The sequence below is a fragment of the Falco peregrinus genome, chromosome 3 (genome assembly GCF_023634155.1).
Source record: "Falco peregrinus isolate bFalPer1 chromosome 3, bFalPer1.pri, whole genome shotgun sequence".
NCBI classification, from domain to species: Eukaryota; Metazoa; Chordata; class Aves; order Falconiformes; family Falconidae; genus Falco; species Falco peregrinus.
The window spans coordinates 17,263,055-17,282,312 of record NC_073723.1 but is presented as its reverse complement, the minus strand read 5'-3'; the positions used below and the strand labels follow the sequence as shown (position 1 = coordinate 17,282,312).

The following is a 19,258-nucleotide window of genomic DNA, read 5'->3' as shown; positions in this document are numbered from 1 at the left end:
GGGGATGGCCGAAAGGAGAGGAGGCACCGCGGGCAGGGGCTGCCGGTGGGGTCAGAGCGGGGGCGGCACAAGCCGAGGAAGAGGCACACCCGGGGACCGCCGAAGGGAGCGCAGCGCGGCTGCAAGGTGACCCCCGTGGGGCTCTGCCTCCGCCCCCCCAGCCTTCCTCTCCCGGTTTAATCCCCTGCAGGCGCCGGCAGAGGCGGGATAATCAAGCGGCGGCCGGGGCGGGGGGTGCCCGAGCCACACACGCTCCTTTGTGCCGGCCGGGAGCCCGCGCTGCCCCCGCCGCCCCTCTCCCCCACGGGGCAGCGCCCTCGCTGCGCGCCGAAGCCCCCCGGAGAAGCGGAGAGGAGAGGGCGAAGCCCCTTCCCCGGCCGCCGCCATCGGAGGGCACCGCGCTCTCCCTGCCGGAAAGCCGGCGGGAGGAGGGGAGCGCCGAGGAGCTCCTTTTTAATCCCTACTAGTATTTTTTTTTTTTACGATGTTTACTTCCGACCTCTCCTCCTTGCGCGGCTCGTAGTAAAAAGCTCCAAAAAATAGTAAAAAAAAAAAAAAAAAAAATACATATAAAGGGCCGCGGAGCGCTGCGTCGCCCTCTCCGCCGCACCGGGAGGACCGCGCCGCGGCGCATTTCTCCGCGGGCGGGGGGAGAGGCGCGGAGCTGCGCGGCCGCCCCCTCGCGGCGCGCCCTTCCCGCGGCGGGAGCGCGGAGCCCGCGCAGCTGCCAGGGGCGGGCGGGGAGCGGCGGCGCGCACGGAGGGAGCGCGCACACAGGGCCCCGCGGTGCTGCCCCCGCCCCGCAGCACCTCCCGCCCGCCCCTCGCCGGCGCTTTAAAGGAGGAAAGCAAGTAAACTTCTATTGTACCGGACAGAGCGCGCCGCGCCGCCTTGGACCCTACAATCCGCCTCACGCCGGGAAGGCGGCTTCTCTCCGCTGCTCCGTGTGGCTTTTTTTAAACCGTGGTGGGAGGAAGAGATCAACGTTCTCCCGGCGTTTTGCCTTTTTTTTTTTGTTTGTTTGTTTGTTTTGTTTTCCTTCCCCGTCTTTGCTGGCGGTTCTTTTTTATTAATTTTTATTTTTACATTTAAATATATATATAAATTTTTTTTCGCCTTGTTTTGTTGTTCCCCGCACCGCCCGCAATAATTGCCTCGCTACGTTTCGCAGCTGGCGCCTTGGAGAAGCCGGTGAGTTGCGGGGCTCTGCTTTTCCCATCACTCGATCCCCCGCGGTTGTGGCGTTTGGACTGACACGGGCTGGTGACACCCGGGCTGCCGGCGGGGCTGCGCTCCGCGGACGTGGATACCGACGGTCCCTCCCGAGGGACGCTCTCCTCTGCCGGGGCACCGGCGTTGCCCATCCTTTTCCTTGCGCTCGGATTTTTTTTTTATTTTTTTTTTTATATTTTGGGGGGGGGGGACGGGGGGCGGGAGAAGCATTTGCTGTCTCCCACGTATGCGCGGGCAGCTTTATTTTATCGCACATATTGCTTATACGTATACATATGCATATATATATATATGTATATTTGGCAAAGTTTGCCAAGGTCCCTGCCCGTCCCCGCGCACTGCCAGCACGCCCAGGTGGGTGGCTGGGGAGCAGCCTGGCTCTCGGCTGGAAGCCGCCGGGCGCTCGCCGCCCCTTCCCGCCCAGCTCCCGGGACGCGGGGGGCGGGATGGGGATGGCGACGCGGCCTCGGGAGCGAAGGGCCTCCGTGCCGGCGCCGGCCGGAGCGGTGCCCCGTGCGAGCGCGGAGGGGCGGCGGGCGGGAAGCGGGGCCGGGCGGCAGGCGGCCGGGCTGCGGCAGCCCCGCCGGGGGAGCCGCCGGCCGCGGGGAGGGCGGCCCGGGAGTCGGCAATCGGGTCGCGCCGCCCGGTCGTTTTGCCGAGCTTGGAAGGGGGTGAAGAGAGGTCGTGCGGTTTTTTATTTATTATGATCAGAATGAATATTTTTTTTTTAATCGCGAAACGCGGCTGCGCGTTTCCCCGGCGGCACGGCGCGGGGAGCCGGGAGGGAGCGCTGCGCGCCGGGGGGGCCGGCGGCCCCGCCGGAGCCGGGGGAACCGATCCCCGCGGCGGAGCGCGGCTCACCCGGGCGCCCCCCTCTTCCCCCTCCCGCCCACAGGCACCAGCCGCCGCGATGCCGCTCAGCGCCGGCTTCCCCAGCAAGAACTACGACTACGATTACGACTCGGTGCAGCCCTACTTCTACTTCGAGGAGGAGGAGGAGAACTTCTACCTGGCGGCGCAGCAGCGGGGCAGCGAGCTGCAGCCCCCCGCCCCGTCCGAGGACATCTGGAAGAAGTTTGAACTGCTGCCCACGCCGCCCCTCTCCCCCAGCCGCCGCTCCAGCCTGGCCGCCGCCTCCTGCTTCCCCTCCACCGCCGACCAGCTGGAGATAGTGACCGAGCTCCTCGGGGGAGACATGGTCAACCAGAGCTTCATCTGCGACCCGGACGACGAGTCCTTCGTCAAGTCCATCATCATCCAGGACTGCATGTGGAGCGGCTTCTCCGCCGCCGCCAAGCTGGAGAAGGTGGTCTCCGAGAAGCTGGCCTCCTACCAGGCTGCCCGCCGGGAGGGGGGCCCCGCCGCCGCCCGCCCCGGCCCGCCGCCCGCCGCGCCGCCGCCCGGCCTCGCTGCCTCCCCCGCCGCCTCCGCCGGCCTCTACCTGCACGACCTGGGCGCCGCCGCCGCCGACTGCATCGACCCCTCGGTGGTCTTCCCCTACCCGCTCAGCGAGCGCGCCCCCCGCGCCGGGCCGCCCGGCGCCAGCCCCGCGTCCCTGCTGGGCAACGACACGCCGCCCACCACCAGCAGCGACTCGGGTGAGTGGGGCCCACGCGTGCTCGGGGCAGGGCGTGGAAATCCGCGCGGCGCCGAATGCCCCCCCCCCCCCCCGCCCCGGGGCTCGGCTGGGGGAGCGGGGCCTCCCTCCTCACCCCCCCGCTCCCCCCCTCCCGCCCCGCGTGGGCTTTTTTAAATGCCACGTTAGCGAGGCACAGAGAGGCTCCCAGGGAGTATTTCCTGGAAAACCGGCCCAGTTTTCCTTCCAGGGCTGGAGGGACGAAAGGGAGGGGGAAGAAAAAAAGGAGCGGGGGGGTGGGGCGTGGGGAGAAACTTTCATAACGGGGTCAGAGCCGGTCGGTGTCCAGCGCGGTGCCCCGGCGAGGCGGCCTGCGCGGCCCCGCGGGCCGGGAAGGGGTTGGCCCCGCGGGCCGGGAAGGGGTTAGCCCCGGCCCCAGAGCCGCGGGGGAATGTGCCGGCCGGGAGGTGCTAGTGAAAGTGACCACGGAGGAGTGAATGGGGCTGGGAAAGTTTTAGAAATGCTTCCTTAGGTGTTTGACAGCCTGTTCCGCTCCCTCATAAATTTGGTTTGAAAGTGAGTTTCTACTCCAAGCGCCACAGCCTCCCCTGGTTGTTTCGGGGTTGTTGGTTCCTTTCCACCCCCCCTTCGATTTTCCACAAATTAGCAGATCAAGAGCGCTTCGGCAAACGTCTCTGAATACACATGTGTGTTAAGTAAGCTTTCTTTTGAGGCGTGGCCAAAGCCTTCTAAATCCTTAATTAAGGGCAGCTTGAGTCTGGGAGCTTTATTGCGCTGTACTGCTGACAACCGAGGTTTAACTTCCCTGCTATCTTTCATGCGCTCCTCGGAATTACGCAAGATCTTTAAAACTTTTTGAAACCAGGGAGCTGGGGTTTGGAGCACAGACCTGTGTCCTATTATTGCACTCGAAGCCTTGCTTCCTTAAGGGAAAGGCTCCTGGGGAAAGCTGAGTCCAGCATCAAATGGGTTTAAGAAGGGTTTGTCAATGGGTTCCTCACCATGCAAGCTCAGAGTAACCTTCCCTTATAAATACAGCGGTCTTGAGAGTATTTGCGTAGATCAGCTTATGGATTTTGTTTTTTTCCTCTCCCCTTGCAGAAGAAGAACAAGAGGAAGACGAGGAAATCGATGTAGTTACATTAGCTGAAGCGAATGAATCTGAATCCAGCACAGAATCCAGCACAGAGACGTCAGAAGAGCACAGTAAGCCCCACCACAGCCCACTGGTTCTCAAACGGTGTCACGTCAACATCCATCAGCACAATTATGCCGCGCCTCCCTCCACCAAGGTTGAATACCCAGCTGCAAAAAGGCTAAAGTTGGACAGTGGCAGAGTTCTCAAACAGATCAGCAACAACCGAAAATGCTCGAGTCCCCGCACGTCAGATTCGGAAGAGAACGACAAGAGGCGAACGCACAATGTCTTGGAGCGCCAGAGGAGAAATGAGCTGAAGCTGAGTTTCTTTGCCTTGCGTGACCAGATACCCGAGGTGGCCAACAACGAAAAGGCGCCCAAGGTTGTCATCCTGAAAAAAGCAACGGAGTACGTTCTTTCCATCCAGTCGGACGAACACAGACTGATTGCAGAGAAAGAGCAGTTGAGGCGGAGGAGAGAACAGTTGAAACACAAACTCGAGCAGCTAAGGAACTCTTGTGCATAGGAACTCTTGGGCATCGCTTACAATAACCCAAACTAGACTGAAACTATGATAAATATTAATGTTTCTAATATTGCTCATGAACTACACCAGTCCGTTGAGTATGGAACTATTGCAACTGCATGCTGTGCGATTTAACTTGAGACTACACAACCTTGGCTGAATCTCCTAAGGGTTTGGCCAGAACCTCAAAACTGCCTCATGATTGATACTTTGGGCATAAGGGATGATGGGACATTCTTCATGCTTGGGGATGAACTGTTCAACTTTTTTTCTTTTAAAATTTTGTATTTAAGGCATTTTTTCATATGAGAATCCAAAAAAAAGTCGTCCCCAAATTGCTGTATATATTTACACATCTTATTGCCATGTAAATACCTTTAATAAAGCCTTTATAGAAAAATGTGCAACATTAATACGCAACAGTTGTGGCAACTGGATTTATACTTGTCTTGAACTTCTGTGCCATAACATTTCACATTTTTTTTTTATTTAAATACATTTTTCTTTTAAAAATGATTTTTATTTTGTTTTTAGATAAATAAATATTTGCCCAAAATATAATTAGCTAAATTCTGTGTAAAGACTTTCCTTTGTTTCCCACTGTTGTCATTAGATGCCTATTTCCATGACATCCTTCTCCCTGTCATCATGGCAGTGACCTGACAAAAGTCAGTGGGGAGTTAGGTGAGAGGAAAATGATGATGGTTTTGCAGCTTAGTTGGGAGTTGAGTTTCTTCCCCTTCTGTTAATTCAAGTAGATAAAGTGGTTGCTTAATGTGCTTTGTTGGTTCAACCAGTGTTGCCACCAATGTCTCCGTGAAGGTGGTAGGAGCGATGTTGTTCTTGGCTATGGTCATCTGCCTGCTGAAAGTACAGTTGAGGTGGTGGATTTTTCCACCAGTCACCCCAGCATATAGGCTCTGCATTCCTTCCAAATACATATAATTAGTTTTTTGGGGCATGACCTTCATTTTGCACTAGAGACCCAGCTATGTATTTTGAGGGCTGCTTTGTAGTAGGCTCACCTTAATTGCTTCCTGTTTGAGTTTGAACAGAAGTTAAAGGGGATAAGAAAATAAACTGAGATGGTGAGTGCTGAAGTTGTTAAAACAACAGAGCGGTTTCCCTTTTTAAGTGCTGAAATCAGCAGAGCCAATCTTCCTGGCCAAACACCTTAACGCTTTATTAATGTGAACAGTTACTCGGGAATTCAAGGAATAGAAAGTTCAAGGACGCACAAAAGGGAGCAAAGGAAAAGAAGAGCTATTTCTCACTTGGAGAATATGCTCAGACAGATTCCTAACATTTGCCAGACATATTAAATCATATTTACATTCAGGAATTGTCTCATGATCAGCTTTGGATGGGCCATAAAGTACTCCCTTGACACAGCTCCTAAGATGAGATGTGATCTTTTTCTCCCCTCCTTTCGCCCACTTACCTCCACTTTGGTCAGAACTTCAACAAGAAATGAATGAGCCCTTTGATGTGGGGGAAGAAGGCGCTTTTCAAAAAGTTGAACCTTGTACTTTCTAATTTTCATAATTCCTGTTAAATACATATTTGCTTGGCTTCTAACCATTCAAGGAGCAGTACTGCCAGATAACACCAGTACCAGCAACTTGAACTGGGCCTGAGGGTTCAGGTTTTCTATTGCTTTTGAGTTTGGAGTGGGAAGAAGGGTTGAGCAGGGATGTATATGGGATGCAGGGACGTAGCATTTTATAGCCAGGGTAGATGCCAGAGGTCTCTGCCCTGCAAAGCCTGGGGTAACAGTCCCAATAATTTTGTACATGGGGCTTCCAAAAGAAGGTAAGTGTCTTAATCCCATTTGATGAAATGCTTTAGGTGCTGGTCTGAAGGTTTCTTGGGAAAAAAAATCCCATTGTTAGAAAAACAGGAGAAGGCAATTCTTTTTTTCCTCCAATTTCTCTGCCCCACCCGCTTGTAACTGGGTTTGTAGAAGCGGACTGCAGTTGCTTTTTTCAGCATGTAATTCAGATATTGACTTATGAGGAAAAAGAATGACATGAAATGAAACTGTTAATTGTATCTGAGCTGTAAATCGAGACATCTTCCAGCTCTGAATAACTGAAAAGTTATTAGACAGGATAACTTACTTTAAAAGAACACCAATTTCCCTCACCTTTTGGCGTGCACTCTATTTTAGATATTGCTTCGGAACAGAAGCAAGCTGTGGTTAAAGAATTTCTAACTGCACCTCCATCCTCCGAGACAAACCAAGATGTGTAGATCCATCCACAAAACTACGGAAAATGTCTGTCACCTTTGGGTCCCAGTTTCTTGTGTTAGCAAAACCTCCCGTTAAATGAGGTTAGACCACAGTCATTAATAAACCTCTGTTTGTCAGCTTCTTAAATGATTTGAAGAACAGTTTTGGTTTTTTCTTCTGTCTGCAGAAGGTCCTCAGCCTTTTGATGAATGGGATACTTGCAGTTATTTAATTTCTTACTCTCATCTTTTAATTGAGCATTAGTTCCGCTTGCCACTTTCCTACTGGAGGAGCACACCAGATCATGAACACAATCCCAAATTACCACTCTAAAAGAGTATGACTTTATGGGATGACACTTCATATTTATGACATTTCTTACTCTGTTGAAGGATTGCTAAGTACCTAAATAATGTAGTTAAAAAAATAAAAATTAAAACAGCCTACGGGTGCAGGGGTAGGAAAGCTCTCCTTGTCATTAAACTGCTGCTGCAATAAAGAGGGAGGTGGCTTCTACTTTCCGACTCAGCAGAAGAGGTTGGGACGTTCGGAAGACACAGAGATCCCACAGGAGTTTCCAGGCTGGATTCAGTTAGTAACGCATTGTATATGGATAGGCAAGTGTTGAGTTTTGCTGCTGTTTTGGAGCAATAAAGGAGATAAGCTTATAAAAGAAGCTTCTGAGCCTTGAAATAAAATGCAGTAAGTAATTACAGTGCTTGCCAAACATCTGTACCAAAACATACTTGAAATACAAGGAGCATTTTTAACTTCATCTCTCCGCTCCTTTACTTTCACAGGAAATTTCAAGCTACTTCTCCTCCAGAAAAACATTAGGCAAAATACGTCTTCAAAGGAAGCTACAAACAAACCATCACGGAAAAAAAAAAATTGCCTTTATCATATATCCTCATTGTTTTCATTTAACAATACCGATTTTTAGGGTTCCAGATTAATTTTTTGTCTTGTGTATAAGTTCTGTCTTTCCAGCCAAATAATAGTCTAAATTACTTCAGTGCATCAACACAGAACATGCTGGGGGAGCACTGGCATGTATAAAAGCATCCATGTCTACTTAATTCAGCTCCCATCGGAGCCTGTTGAAAGTCCGTGTTTCTTCCAGGGAAATAGGTTCATGTCAGCGAAGAAGGCTTTTGAAAGTTTTATCATTGCCTATAAAGAAATCACTTTGCTTGCCCCTGCCATAGCCACTCTTGCTCCTGTAGCACTTTGCAATCATTGAAGGCACTTGAGAGATGACAAACATCCCATCAGAGTTGTATGAAAAGAAGACTTTCAGGTAAGTTGAATAGAATTACTGTAAACTGGAAATAAGCCAGGCCCCTTCAGTTAAAATCCGAATTTATTCAAAACAGAAGCTAGAGGTGATTGTTTCATCTACAGAGATGAGCCATCTTCTGGATTTTTTTTTAACTAATTTTTTTGATTGATCGGTGTTAGTCATTTGCCAATGAATTATCAAAAACATAAAACTGAACAATAGGGGAGCTAACACAAGCAAACATCTTGGGAAGAGATTCAGGATCTACTTCCTAGCTTATGACTTTGCTATTCCCTTGGGACATCTATGGGAGCTTCTGAAAAAGGGCTTTGCTGACTGAAAACTAACCCCTGGTTTCCCTCTGAGGTTTCCACATAGATGAGACCTAAGCCTGCCTAGAAAAATCAAGAAATGAGATAGATGAGCCACGGAAGCTGGATTTCATTTCCAGTATGAAACGTTTGATGTTCTGCAGGTTTTACCTACCTTCATGCCTTTTACTCATCTCACGCATAGCTGTAGAGTCAATGGGGGCAGCCAACAGCAAGAACGTCATCCAAGATTCAGAATAACAGCTGGGGAGTCAAAAGGGGTTTTTTTTCTAATTCTGCCATTCACCTTCTACAGAGTTCTTGAGCAAGGGGAGGGTGCAAGTGTTTGGAGCATCTTGCTGGTTGCAGTGGACTCAACAGCATAAGTAATGCACATCACAGCATCATAGAATTGTTTAGGTTGGAAAAGACCTTTAAGATCATCGAGTCCAACCATTAACCTAACACCACTAAACCATGTCCCTAAGCGCCACATCTACACGTCTTCTAAATACTTCCAGGGATGAGGACTCAGCCACTTCCCTGGGCAGCTTGTTCCAATGTTCCATAACCCTTTTGGTGAAGAAATTTTTCCTAATGTGCAATCTAAACCTCTCCTGGTGCAACTTGAGGCCATTTTCTCTTGTCCTGTCGTTTGTTTATTGGAAGAAGAGACCAACACCCACGTAGTTGTAGAAAGCAATAAGGTCTCCCCTCAGCCTCCTTTTCTCCAGGCTAAACAGCCCCAGTTCCCTCAGCCGCGCCTCATCAGACTTGTGCTCCAGACCCTTCACCAGCTTCTTTGTCCTTCTCCAGACACGCTCCAGTACCTCAGTGTCCCTCTTATAGTGAGGGGCCCAACACTGAACACAGCATTCGAGGTGCGACCTCACCAGTGCCAAGTACAGGAGGACACTTACTGGCCTGGTCCTACTGGCCACACTGTTTCTTATACAAGCCAGGATGCTACTGGCCTCCTTGATCACCTGGGCACACTGCTGACATATTCAGAGGGCTGTTGACCAATGCTCCCCAAGGTCCTTTTCCCCCAAGAAGCTTTCCGGCCACTCTTCCTTAATCCTGTAGCGCTGTGTGGGGTTGTTGTGAACTAGGTGCAGGACCCAGCAATTGGCTTTGGTCCATTGATCCATCCTGTCCAGATCCCTCTGCAGAACCTTCCTGCCCTCCAGCAGATCAGCACTCCCACCCAACTTGGTGTCATCTGTAAACTCACAAAGGGTGCACTCAATCCCCTCATCCAGATCATTGATAAAGATATTAAATAGGACTGGCCCCAGTACTGAGCCCTGGGACCACCAGCCGCCAGCTTGATGTATCTCCAATCACCACAACTCTTTGAGCTCGGTCATCATCCAGCTTTTTACCCAGCATAAAGTACAGCCATCCAAGCCATGAGGAGCCAGTTTCTCCAGGAGAATGTTGTGGGAGATGGTGTCAAAGACTTTACTAAGGTGCAGGCAGACAACATCCACAGCCTTTCCCTCACCCACTAAGCAGGTCACCTTGTCATAAAAGGAGATCAGGTCCATCAAGCAGCACCTGCCTTTCATAACCCCACACTGGCTGGGCCTGATCACCCAGCTGTCCTGTATGTGCCACATGATGGCCCTCGAGATGGTCTGCTCCATAACCTTCCCTGGCACCGAGGTCAGGCTGACAGGCCTGTAGGTCCCCAGATCCTCCTTCCTGTCCTTCTTGTGGATGGGCGTCATGGAAGAGTTGCAGTTACTGTGCATCCAGGTGGGAACAGGATTGGGTGAGACACTGGCCAGGCAGTGACACCACCACCTCTTAATTGGTTCTTGACTATATGACAGTTACAAGTTAGTTTTTCTGGTAGTAAAGAGCATGACCTTTGAAGCCAAATACTAGTGTGTATGAAAAGGTTTTTATCTGCCATTTGCCAAAACTATTTAATATTTGTAGTTACTGAGCAACCCTTCCTTCAAGTTGCCACCCATGCATAGGAGCCCGAGCTATGAGGCACATCTGCACGGTCATGCTCAAAGCCATGAGAGACGAGGGAGAAGTTGCTGGCTGAGAGTGGAGCTGCCCAACTGAGGCTGACCTTGATGGCAAAGTATCTTATTCCCACAATCATGGTTTCTAGTCTCCAGCTTGATATATGAATTGTGGAGCTATTCCTTGTTCTACACGATTCTGGAAGAAAGCAGCGAGGTAGATTAGTTCCTGACATTATGTATTACGGTGATTACATTTTGCTGCTGAATTCACCCTCCATGTATGTCTTTCCACAGATCTCACCATGGCTACTGTTCTGTTGAATACATTTCTATTCAAGGCCAAAATTTTCTTGCAACCATGTGTAATTTCCATCGCAAGCTTCTATGTCCCAGTTATGTGGAATTATGTTTTTCCTATAGGATTACAAATAAAAAAAAAAAAAGAAAAGAAGAAAAAATAAAGGATTAGGTGCTATGAATGAAGAGGTTTTAAAATATAAGCTACAAAAATGGAGCAATCTGACTGGTAAGAAAGAGTTCCAAGCAGGGAAATTAACCCTACTTGGAACTAATTAGCCCCATCAGCTTCCTTCATGCTAATTTATCCATGATGAAAGAGGATGGAAATAGCAGGAGGAAAAAAAAATATTAAAATTACAGGAACTATGCTTTATATACAGCTAATATGAGTAGGCAAACCCTAAAAAATTCTGCAGGCTAAAGTGTGAGTGTGCATGATAAATGCAAAGCCCTGCTGCCACAGCCACATCCCTTTGGACATCCCTTTGGATTGCTGCAGGTTGCAGTTGCACAGCAGCGCTCCTGTTTCCCAGCATATTTGTCTTCCAGGCACCACACGTGTACAAGGGGCTGCTCGTAGGGATGCAGCTGCCGACACGAGAGCTTTTTCTCCTTTTTCTCCCATTAATATGCTCCATGACGACAGCAGAACCAAACAAAGCCTCTCGGTGCAGGTAGTTCCTGTGATCTAGTGCCCAGCTGAGTGTCTGACAAAGCTTTTTTTGGCTTGTGACCAACACTGTGCTGCACCAAAGGTGAGTTAGGGGAAGAGGGATCCGCTCTGCAACTGTGTAGATACAGCAAACATGAACTAAAAGTTTGCATGCTTCCCCACAGTACGAAAAGATCCCCGCTTCCCCTCCCCTGCAGCATAGTGAGGTCTGCAATACCAGGTGGGCTCCTACCCCAGCACCGGACAGACCCTACATTGCTCAGCTTCCAAATTTATTCAGTCTGATTTATCTAGTTTATTTCTGTTTATTCAGTCTGATATGGGCAAGATAATTTCCTACAATTCTTTGGGTTTTCATTTGGCTGCACTACAATTACTCCTTAAATGATTTGGGTTTATTCATGTCATGTATGTCCCAAGAAAGGAAAACTGCTCTATAATAATTGCTGCCAGAACAAGGCTTTCCAACAAGAATGCTTTTGGGAAGCTGATGATGAAATATCTAAGTACCAGGAAGAATGCAGAGAATATAGTGAGGATGCTGGACCAGACAGCAAAGACAAACTTTCTACCACCAGTTTCTAGCCGTATTTTTTCACTATTCCACATCACTAATTTACTTTTAGGCTACAAATTCAAATCAGGAATAGAGGAGTAACCTGAATCGAAATTACAAGGATGTAACAAGATATCCAGCAAGCATTATGCTACAATCCATCTTCCATGCACATATACATTTCAGAGAGAAATTAAATGTGATCCATTAGTTTTTGAGGAACCTGAACAAAAATACTTCTGCCTTGGACTGGGCTGGGCTTTCAATAGTAAACTTTTGTATATATATATATATATATATATATATACACACCCACCCACCATCACTATATAACAGGTGCAACCTAGCTTTCAAATATTAGAGGGTTTGCATTGTATAAATGTGATGGACAGGAGAGAGAAGTGAGTTTTGGGTTTTTTTGACTTTTATCAACCAAGTTTTTTTCATGAACAGAGATTTTTTAGAAGAGTTAAGAGTTTACCATGTATTGGCTGCAGACATTGTGATTTGCAATGGATTCAGAGAAGAAAAGCCATATTATTTTGATAAATTGAACGGGTTTATATTATTAATTTGATCTGCAAAATTCCTCTCATCTGGCGTAAAGCAGATTTTTCTTTGGGCGCACATAAAATCTTATTATGTGTTCTCATTATTGTTCATCATTATGGTAAAGAGCAAGATAATATTGTATTGTGCCTAGACTTCTACACTTTGAGGGAATGTAAAAGGCTATATGAATATCTTATGAAGTGATTGCAAAATAAAATCGACATCAAAGTGATTCAACTATGCGACATGCTATTCCCTCCCTGTAAAATTGGAATCTTACTGAAAAATGCTTTCCTCCTTTTGCATTTGTGAAAAAGAGAAAAAAAAAAAATTAGTTCCTGCCCTTATGGAACAATACAACATTTTCCCATGTTTTACAAGGGCAAAAGTATTCATCAGCATCTGTACTTTTATTTGAAATTTAATTTTAGGTGTTTGATTAAAATGAATCCACTCCCACCTCATTCATTTCAGCATGCTGCCCTAAAACGGAGACCTGACTGTGACACCCAAAGCAGTGAACACAAACTGCGAAAGCATTAATGGGACTCCAGAGGCCAAAATAAGCACCAGCTATTTATGACTTGCTTAGCAGCTGGAGCAACATCTCTGGGCAGTGAGGTGACCACCATGGAGGTCTGTGCAGCCACACCACCTTGCTGGGCCGTGGGGGCTCCTCCATTCCTCGAACTCCTTTTCAAACTCCTTTTTCTTGACATCTGTAGCCAAATTCCCATTAAAGTCATGCACTCCTGTTCGGAAATGCTACGTGCCAGAAGATTTTAAGCTCAGCTGGTGTTTCCATGAGGTTCCTCTATAAATGTGCCTGTTGCTGGTCCTCAGGAAGCTTGCTTGGAGGAACAGTAAATCCCACCAAAGAGTGCTGGCTCCTGGAACAGACACACCACATCCACAAGACGCAAAGTGCCAATCCAGTGTGAACTCACTTTGCCGGTTCAGACCTCTTTACAAGGCTTTGAATAGAAAGCTTTGTCCTGCCATATGTTATGGCAAATCTGGTATTCTACCACAGCTACTCCAAAGTTATCATGAACACCCCATAGCATCCAGATCAGTGATGACGTTGATATGAATCATATTTATCCTGCTGGACGCTCCAGCCATGCATGGTTTCGATTTTGTGACTGTGAGGCCACCACAACTCATTCATTCCCTGATCTAGCTGGCTCTGTGCAAATTAGCTTTCAGTTCATACCTCCTTTTGTCTTGGTGTGCATTGGGAGCAAAATCTTAGCCTCTTCATAAAGCACCATAGAAACCGCAAAACACCTATTGACTCCAACAGGGCCAGGATTACAACCTTAATTTTGCAATCTTTCTTTAATCTTCTTTTAATTAATTTAATTCTGATATCATTATTTAGATTGCCCCGTTCATTTAGCATCACAGCATCTATCTCTCCATATTCACTGGAAGGCTTTGGTAACTTTGCAAATGTTGCAGCTCTATCTCCCGTTCCTATCTTTTGATCTTTAACAACCTTCCTTTAATGTCTGCTGAGCTCAGCCTTTATCCAGGCAAAGCACTCCACCCTCCCGGGTTGAGGGGGCACTGGCTCTGCTCAACGGAGGCATGAGGAGCTGAATTTCTCCGTCTGCCTCTCAAGGTGATCCTGCTGGTCCATCCCAGCTCTCCAGCCAGTTCTAAAACCGGTTCAGCCAAACCCAATTTAAAACTGAAGGGCAGACAGGATTTCATAAAGTTTTACAGCCCATTCCAGTTTTAACTAATTTCAGGACCTGTGTTTTCTCTGCTGGGGGGTGTTTCTTCTGGTAACCTCCTTGGGTGGACAGTACTGGTGTGGGTGCAAAAATGCAGCAACCCACAGCTTGCAGTGGGTGGTTTAGGTTGAAAAGTATATAATCCATACTGTGCTGTTGTTCCATTAACTTTGAATGAGCTCAGCTGACGCCTTCTTTTTCTTTTTTTTGCCTAGCTGCACAAAAATACCACATGCTGCCATAGGTACAGTTAACCTTAATGGCACCACCTAAGTATAGACGAGCTGTCCCCATTTCTCCTTGGCCTCAGTGTGACTGTGGCTTGGCTGGTGTGAAGCAGGGACCCAGCAAAGACGACAGGCATTGCCGCTGGGTCAGGGTGAGAGAAGCTCAGCGGATTGGCAGGGCTTGCACCAGGACCTCCCACTGGCCCCCAGTCAATTTCGTACCACTGGAATAAAAATGCATATTCCAGTAGAATCTCCTCCTAGGTGGAAAAATTTATATTGGCATAACCGTGCCCATACTACATCGCTGTGACTCATTGGATTTTTTAAAATGAGTAAATCTTGGGATAACGAGCTCATGAAAATTGTGAGGCAAGTTAGGCTGTGGAGTTACACAGTGATTTCCACTGTGCCATACATGTTCCAGCTCTTTGGTCCCTGCAGTAAATGTTTAGTGATTTATCTCTGTATTGAGCTACCTCCTGCTGACAGTGGAGCACGGTGAAATAGCTGGTTATCCTCGTGCCCTTCATCACAGACTCACAGACAGGTTGAAGTTGGAAGGGACCTCTGAGGGCCATCTGGTCCACCCACCTTGCTCAGGCAGGGCCACCTTGAGAAGACTGCCCAGGACCACAACCTTTTTAATTATGACCACGGCTTCTGAGTATCTCCAAGGATGGAGACTCCCCAACCTCCCTGAGCAACCTGTGCCAGTGCTCAGTGATCAGCACCCTGGTCATGACTGCTTTGCAGGGTGTGAGTCTTGCTGTCCCACATGATTTGACATACAGTATGTCAATTTTCAGAGGTGCTGAGCAGGTTTCATTGCCTCCACCTGCAGTTGGGGATGCTCATTGCTTTCAAAGATCAGGCAAAAAAAAACACTGCAAAACTTTCCTCTCCTGAGGCGGTAATGATTTCTGGAGGAAAAGACAGCAGAGAAAGGGTAAATCTGGGGCAGGGACAGATAGAAGTGCACTGGCTGCCCTCTGCCTTTTTTTTCTGGGTAACTTTAAACTCTGATGCACTCTGGCTCTGAGGCAAGGCGCATTTTCAGAAGCTCTCAGATGTCAGTGGATGCAAAGCTCAGCTGAAACCGAGCACAAATGGAAAATCCTGTCCTTTGGTCTCTGCTGGCACATCAAGGATTTGCTTCAACCTCTTCAAAACTTACCTGCTCTGCCCTTATTTTCTCCCTTCTATTCACTTGTACCCATCATTTGGCTACAAGACAAACCACCCGAACAGGTCAGTGTGGTTTGTCTGTCACGAGCTGAGAAAAAACCCAACAACCCTAAATCCTGAGGGCAAAGAGTGGACACGGGCAGGAAGGGACATAACAGCACAGAGCATCTGTGTGGTGCTGGTTTTCTGGAGCGATAGTCTGTTTATGCGATGCTTTTCATACAACGCATGCTTTCTCTGCCCAGCATCACTGAGGTGAAGCTATGCAGCATGACAACAAAATAAGCCGCTCTGCCCAGTAGTGGAAAGGTCTTTTCCCAGCACATACTACAGTTTGCTTAGATGGGCTGCTAAAAATGCTGTGTTGATTTTAACAAAGATTGATAGTCAACATGAATATGCCGCCTGCCTCACTTCTCTGCTGGACATTCCGCGGAGTGTCTGGCAAACCTTAAACAATGGGATCGCCTGTTGATTTGGGGATTAAAAGCTGTCTGTGGAAGAGCGTGCTGAGAAAATGTGCTAAGAGCTTCTGCTGAAGGGGGTAATTCATAGTCTAGTCAAGTAGCTTCATAACCATGTCTATCATGAAAATTTGTTATCAGCATACTGCTTGAATCACAGATCAATGCACACTGATTTTGGCAAATCTAATTAGATTTAATGGGGAAGAACAAGTTTGCATTTTTTAGGCTCTGTAGTTCCCATCTCTTTACCTGTAATTTAATTTTTGATTTGTTTAACAGCGATTAAGGGTTGTGAATCATGATACCCTAGAGATGCTGGCCATGGTTATCCCACTCACTTAGCCAGCCCCGTCTGTCACGTGAGGCTGAGAACAGGTGACCGGGAAGCAGGACTCCAGTGCCTCCCAGTTATACAGGCCAGAAGCCAGTGAGTACTCCCTGTATGGCCACAGGCAAGATATTTTACATATCTGCCCCTCAGTTTACATACCTGTGAACTTGGGTATAGCATATATATGCATCTTCAAGGCATTATAAGACATCATTGATCACTACTACTTCGAAATTGTTTCCATTTCTTCTGCTTCCATGGCACAACACAAAACCAATTTCATCACTGGAGATGCAGAAGGGGCACAGCTTGGTGCTTATTTACCTTTGTGAGTACCATGGCTTTTCTGATTTAAATTTTTGCTTGTAATATGCAATTGCTTAAATCTCTTCTTGGTACAGTGAGGCTACCAGCCACACAGGTGTCCACCACGAGGTCAGGGCTTAAATGGGACACTCTTGGGGACGAAACCAGTGAGCTGGTGAGCAGCTTAGGACAGATGCCTACACCAGATACTTCTCCCTCCCTCATTAAGTCTCTTCTCCAGTACTTTTGGAGTTTATTTAGCAGCTGTTAACCAGTTTGCCTAGATTCATATTCCCATCCAAGGGAGAACGCTGTACCTTGTAGCATTGGAACAGCAGCATCATGGCTATGAAACTGGTTTTGAAATACCCAGGACAGTGTCCTGCTCCAGTGCACACCTTTACCTCTGGCACAGGAGGTGAGAAGAAAAGGGCCAGCAGAGGCCAAAGGCTGAGATGGCTGATGGCACGCAGGGTACAGCCACCCTCTGAGTGGCAAAGAGATGCAAAGGAGCGTGTTGAACCAGGTCTTCCACTTCTTAGGGTGGTGCTGGGTCGTTATATGGAATGTGGGCAGTGATGCCACCATCATCACCTGTGCTAAAAAAAGCACAAATCTCCCAAGAGCCTTTGAGGAAGATCCCAGCCCTGCAGCCACGCACCATCCTGCCCAAGCCCCCAGAGGACCCAGCCCCTCCGCCTGCCCCACGGCTGCGCCAGGGAGCGTGGGGCACATCTGTAAGCAAGCGCTTTGGCAAGGATAAAGCTTAAATGTGTGTGCATAGACAGCACCTTGGCTTGAGAGAGGGACACCAGCTCCAGCGTGGGGTTCACTGTCCCCTGCTCTTGTCCTGCTGCTGGAGGAGCACCGGCATTGCCCCCAGGCACAAGTTGTGGCACGGCTGTGTCAACACACCTGTCGTGACACTGCATGGGCTGCCAGTGTCACTCTGCCTTGAAAATCGCTCACATGAATGTTGTATATTTGTTATAGATGAAGAGATTACTGCAAAAGCTAAAAAAAGAAAGTAAACGGAGAGGGAAGGACCCTGGGGATACCGCAGTGGTGTATGCCAGCTTGGCTGGTCCGACCTGTTTATAATGTCTAACACGATCACAGGTGCCAAAGAATAACCGACAAGTGAAATAATTTCCTCTTGGCGATTTAGCGACAGGATTTTTGTGTGAGGAGGGCAGGGCCCCTGCTGTTTTCCCAGGAGCCGAGTGCTGCAGAAGCGGGGAAGCAGACGGGCTCTCCTCAGGAGGTGGGGGGCATTTTACCTGCTTTGTGTGTCCCCTTCCACTGTTGAGACGTACGGTCCTCATCTGGGCCCAGGCTCTCCTGCCACCACATCTAAGGCTCTTCTTTCTTGTCTGACGACGTCTTCCCATCCTGGGTTTTCTGTCCCTGCTGATGGTGCCACTTTCCACTTCCTCTCCCAGGCTGCAACTTCTGTCCTGATCTTTCACCCATTGTGCCAAACGACTCGACCCCTCCCTAAGGACTCAGCAAGTCCTTTTCTCAGGGGCTTCCCTGGGAAATCCAGCTGGGACCTGAAGGGTGCTGCCTCCCTCTCTCGAATTCTCTCTTCTTTTGTTCACAACATTTGGGTTTTTGCTACTGGTGTTAAACCTCCAGCTCATAATTTTATTACCTCTCCCTCAAACTCAAGCATGCTCTTCTCTGGATCTACTTTCCATCCTGTCAGTCCAACAAATGTTTAGTAACCCAGACATTTGGTTTCACTTTACTCCACTGCTTTCTTGTTTCTTAAATCACGTTAAAGCTACTCATCTTAACTGCTCTCCATAACCTCAAATGGAGTTTTTTGTACTTTTCTGCCCTATTAGTTCAGCCTTGCTGCACACTCCGAAAGGCATCACTTTAAAACATCATCTTTTTTATTTTTTTCCCTAAATTCCACAAAATTAGGGAATATATGGAGCATCTGAGTCACATGGTCCTGTAGTTGGGCCATCAGTGACAAGTCTGTTATTTCTGTGGTTCATGTCAACCCTGCATATTCTCTTCCTCTGCTCTGGAGTCACAGCAGAGCTGCCCTGAATTGGAGCCTGAAGAAATCTCCCACTCCTCAGAACACACTCCCAAATTATGTGCCAGGCATCTTCCCCACAGTCTTGCAGAGGAAGGTGCACTATGCAGTACTGGGGTCCCAGCAAAACTGAGCCCAGCTTCATTAACATAGCTGTGTTTGAAATGGATCATCTCTGTTTCCTTTACCCATCATCTATGTCCATGCTCAATATAGCCATCAAAAGCGGCGCCAGCCTGTGTTTTCGGATAACCTATATGAAGAAATGGACAGGAGGAAATCTAGTGACGTAACTATATTGGTAAAAAAATTATATAAATTCTGGGGTGTGGAATTGGCAATGATGATGTAATCTGCTCTCACAACTGTGGACGGGGATATTGCTTATACTACTCTAACATCTTCCCTCTCTCTCTTCATCTTAAGTTCAACACTGAAAGCACATGGAAGGCAGTAGAAGTCTTTCCAGCAGCTTCAGAAAGTTTCCAGTCTTTGCTTTTGCTCTATTATTGCCACCCACTCCTGCCTCTTAGAGCTTCGTCCCTGCCAAAATCACAG

The 19,258-nt window shown here is 48.2% G+C and overlaps 1 protein-coding gene across 1 annotated transcript; it reads left to right on the top strand.

The window, feature by feature from the left end:
- The first annotated feature begins 848 nt into the window (after positions 1-848).
- Positions 849-5,064, top strand: MYC (MYC proto-oncogene, bHLH transcription factor). The gene is made up of 3 exons (XM_055800384.1): positions 849-1,191; positions 2,129-2,831; positions 3,932-5,064. The coding sequence occupies exons 2-3, from the start codon at positions 2,144-2,146 to the stop codon at positions 4,492-4,494; spliced, it is 1,251 nt and encodes a 416-aa protein (XP_055656359.1). The 5' UTR covers positions 849-1,191; positions 2,129-2,143; the 3' UTR covers positions 4,495-5,064.
- Positions 5,065-19,258: the final 14,194 nt, after the last annotated feature.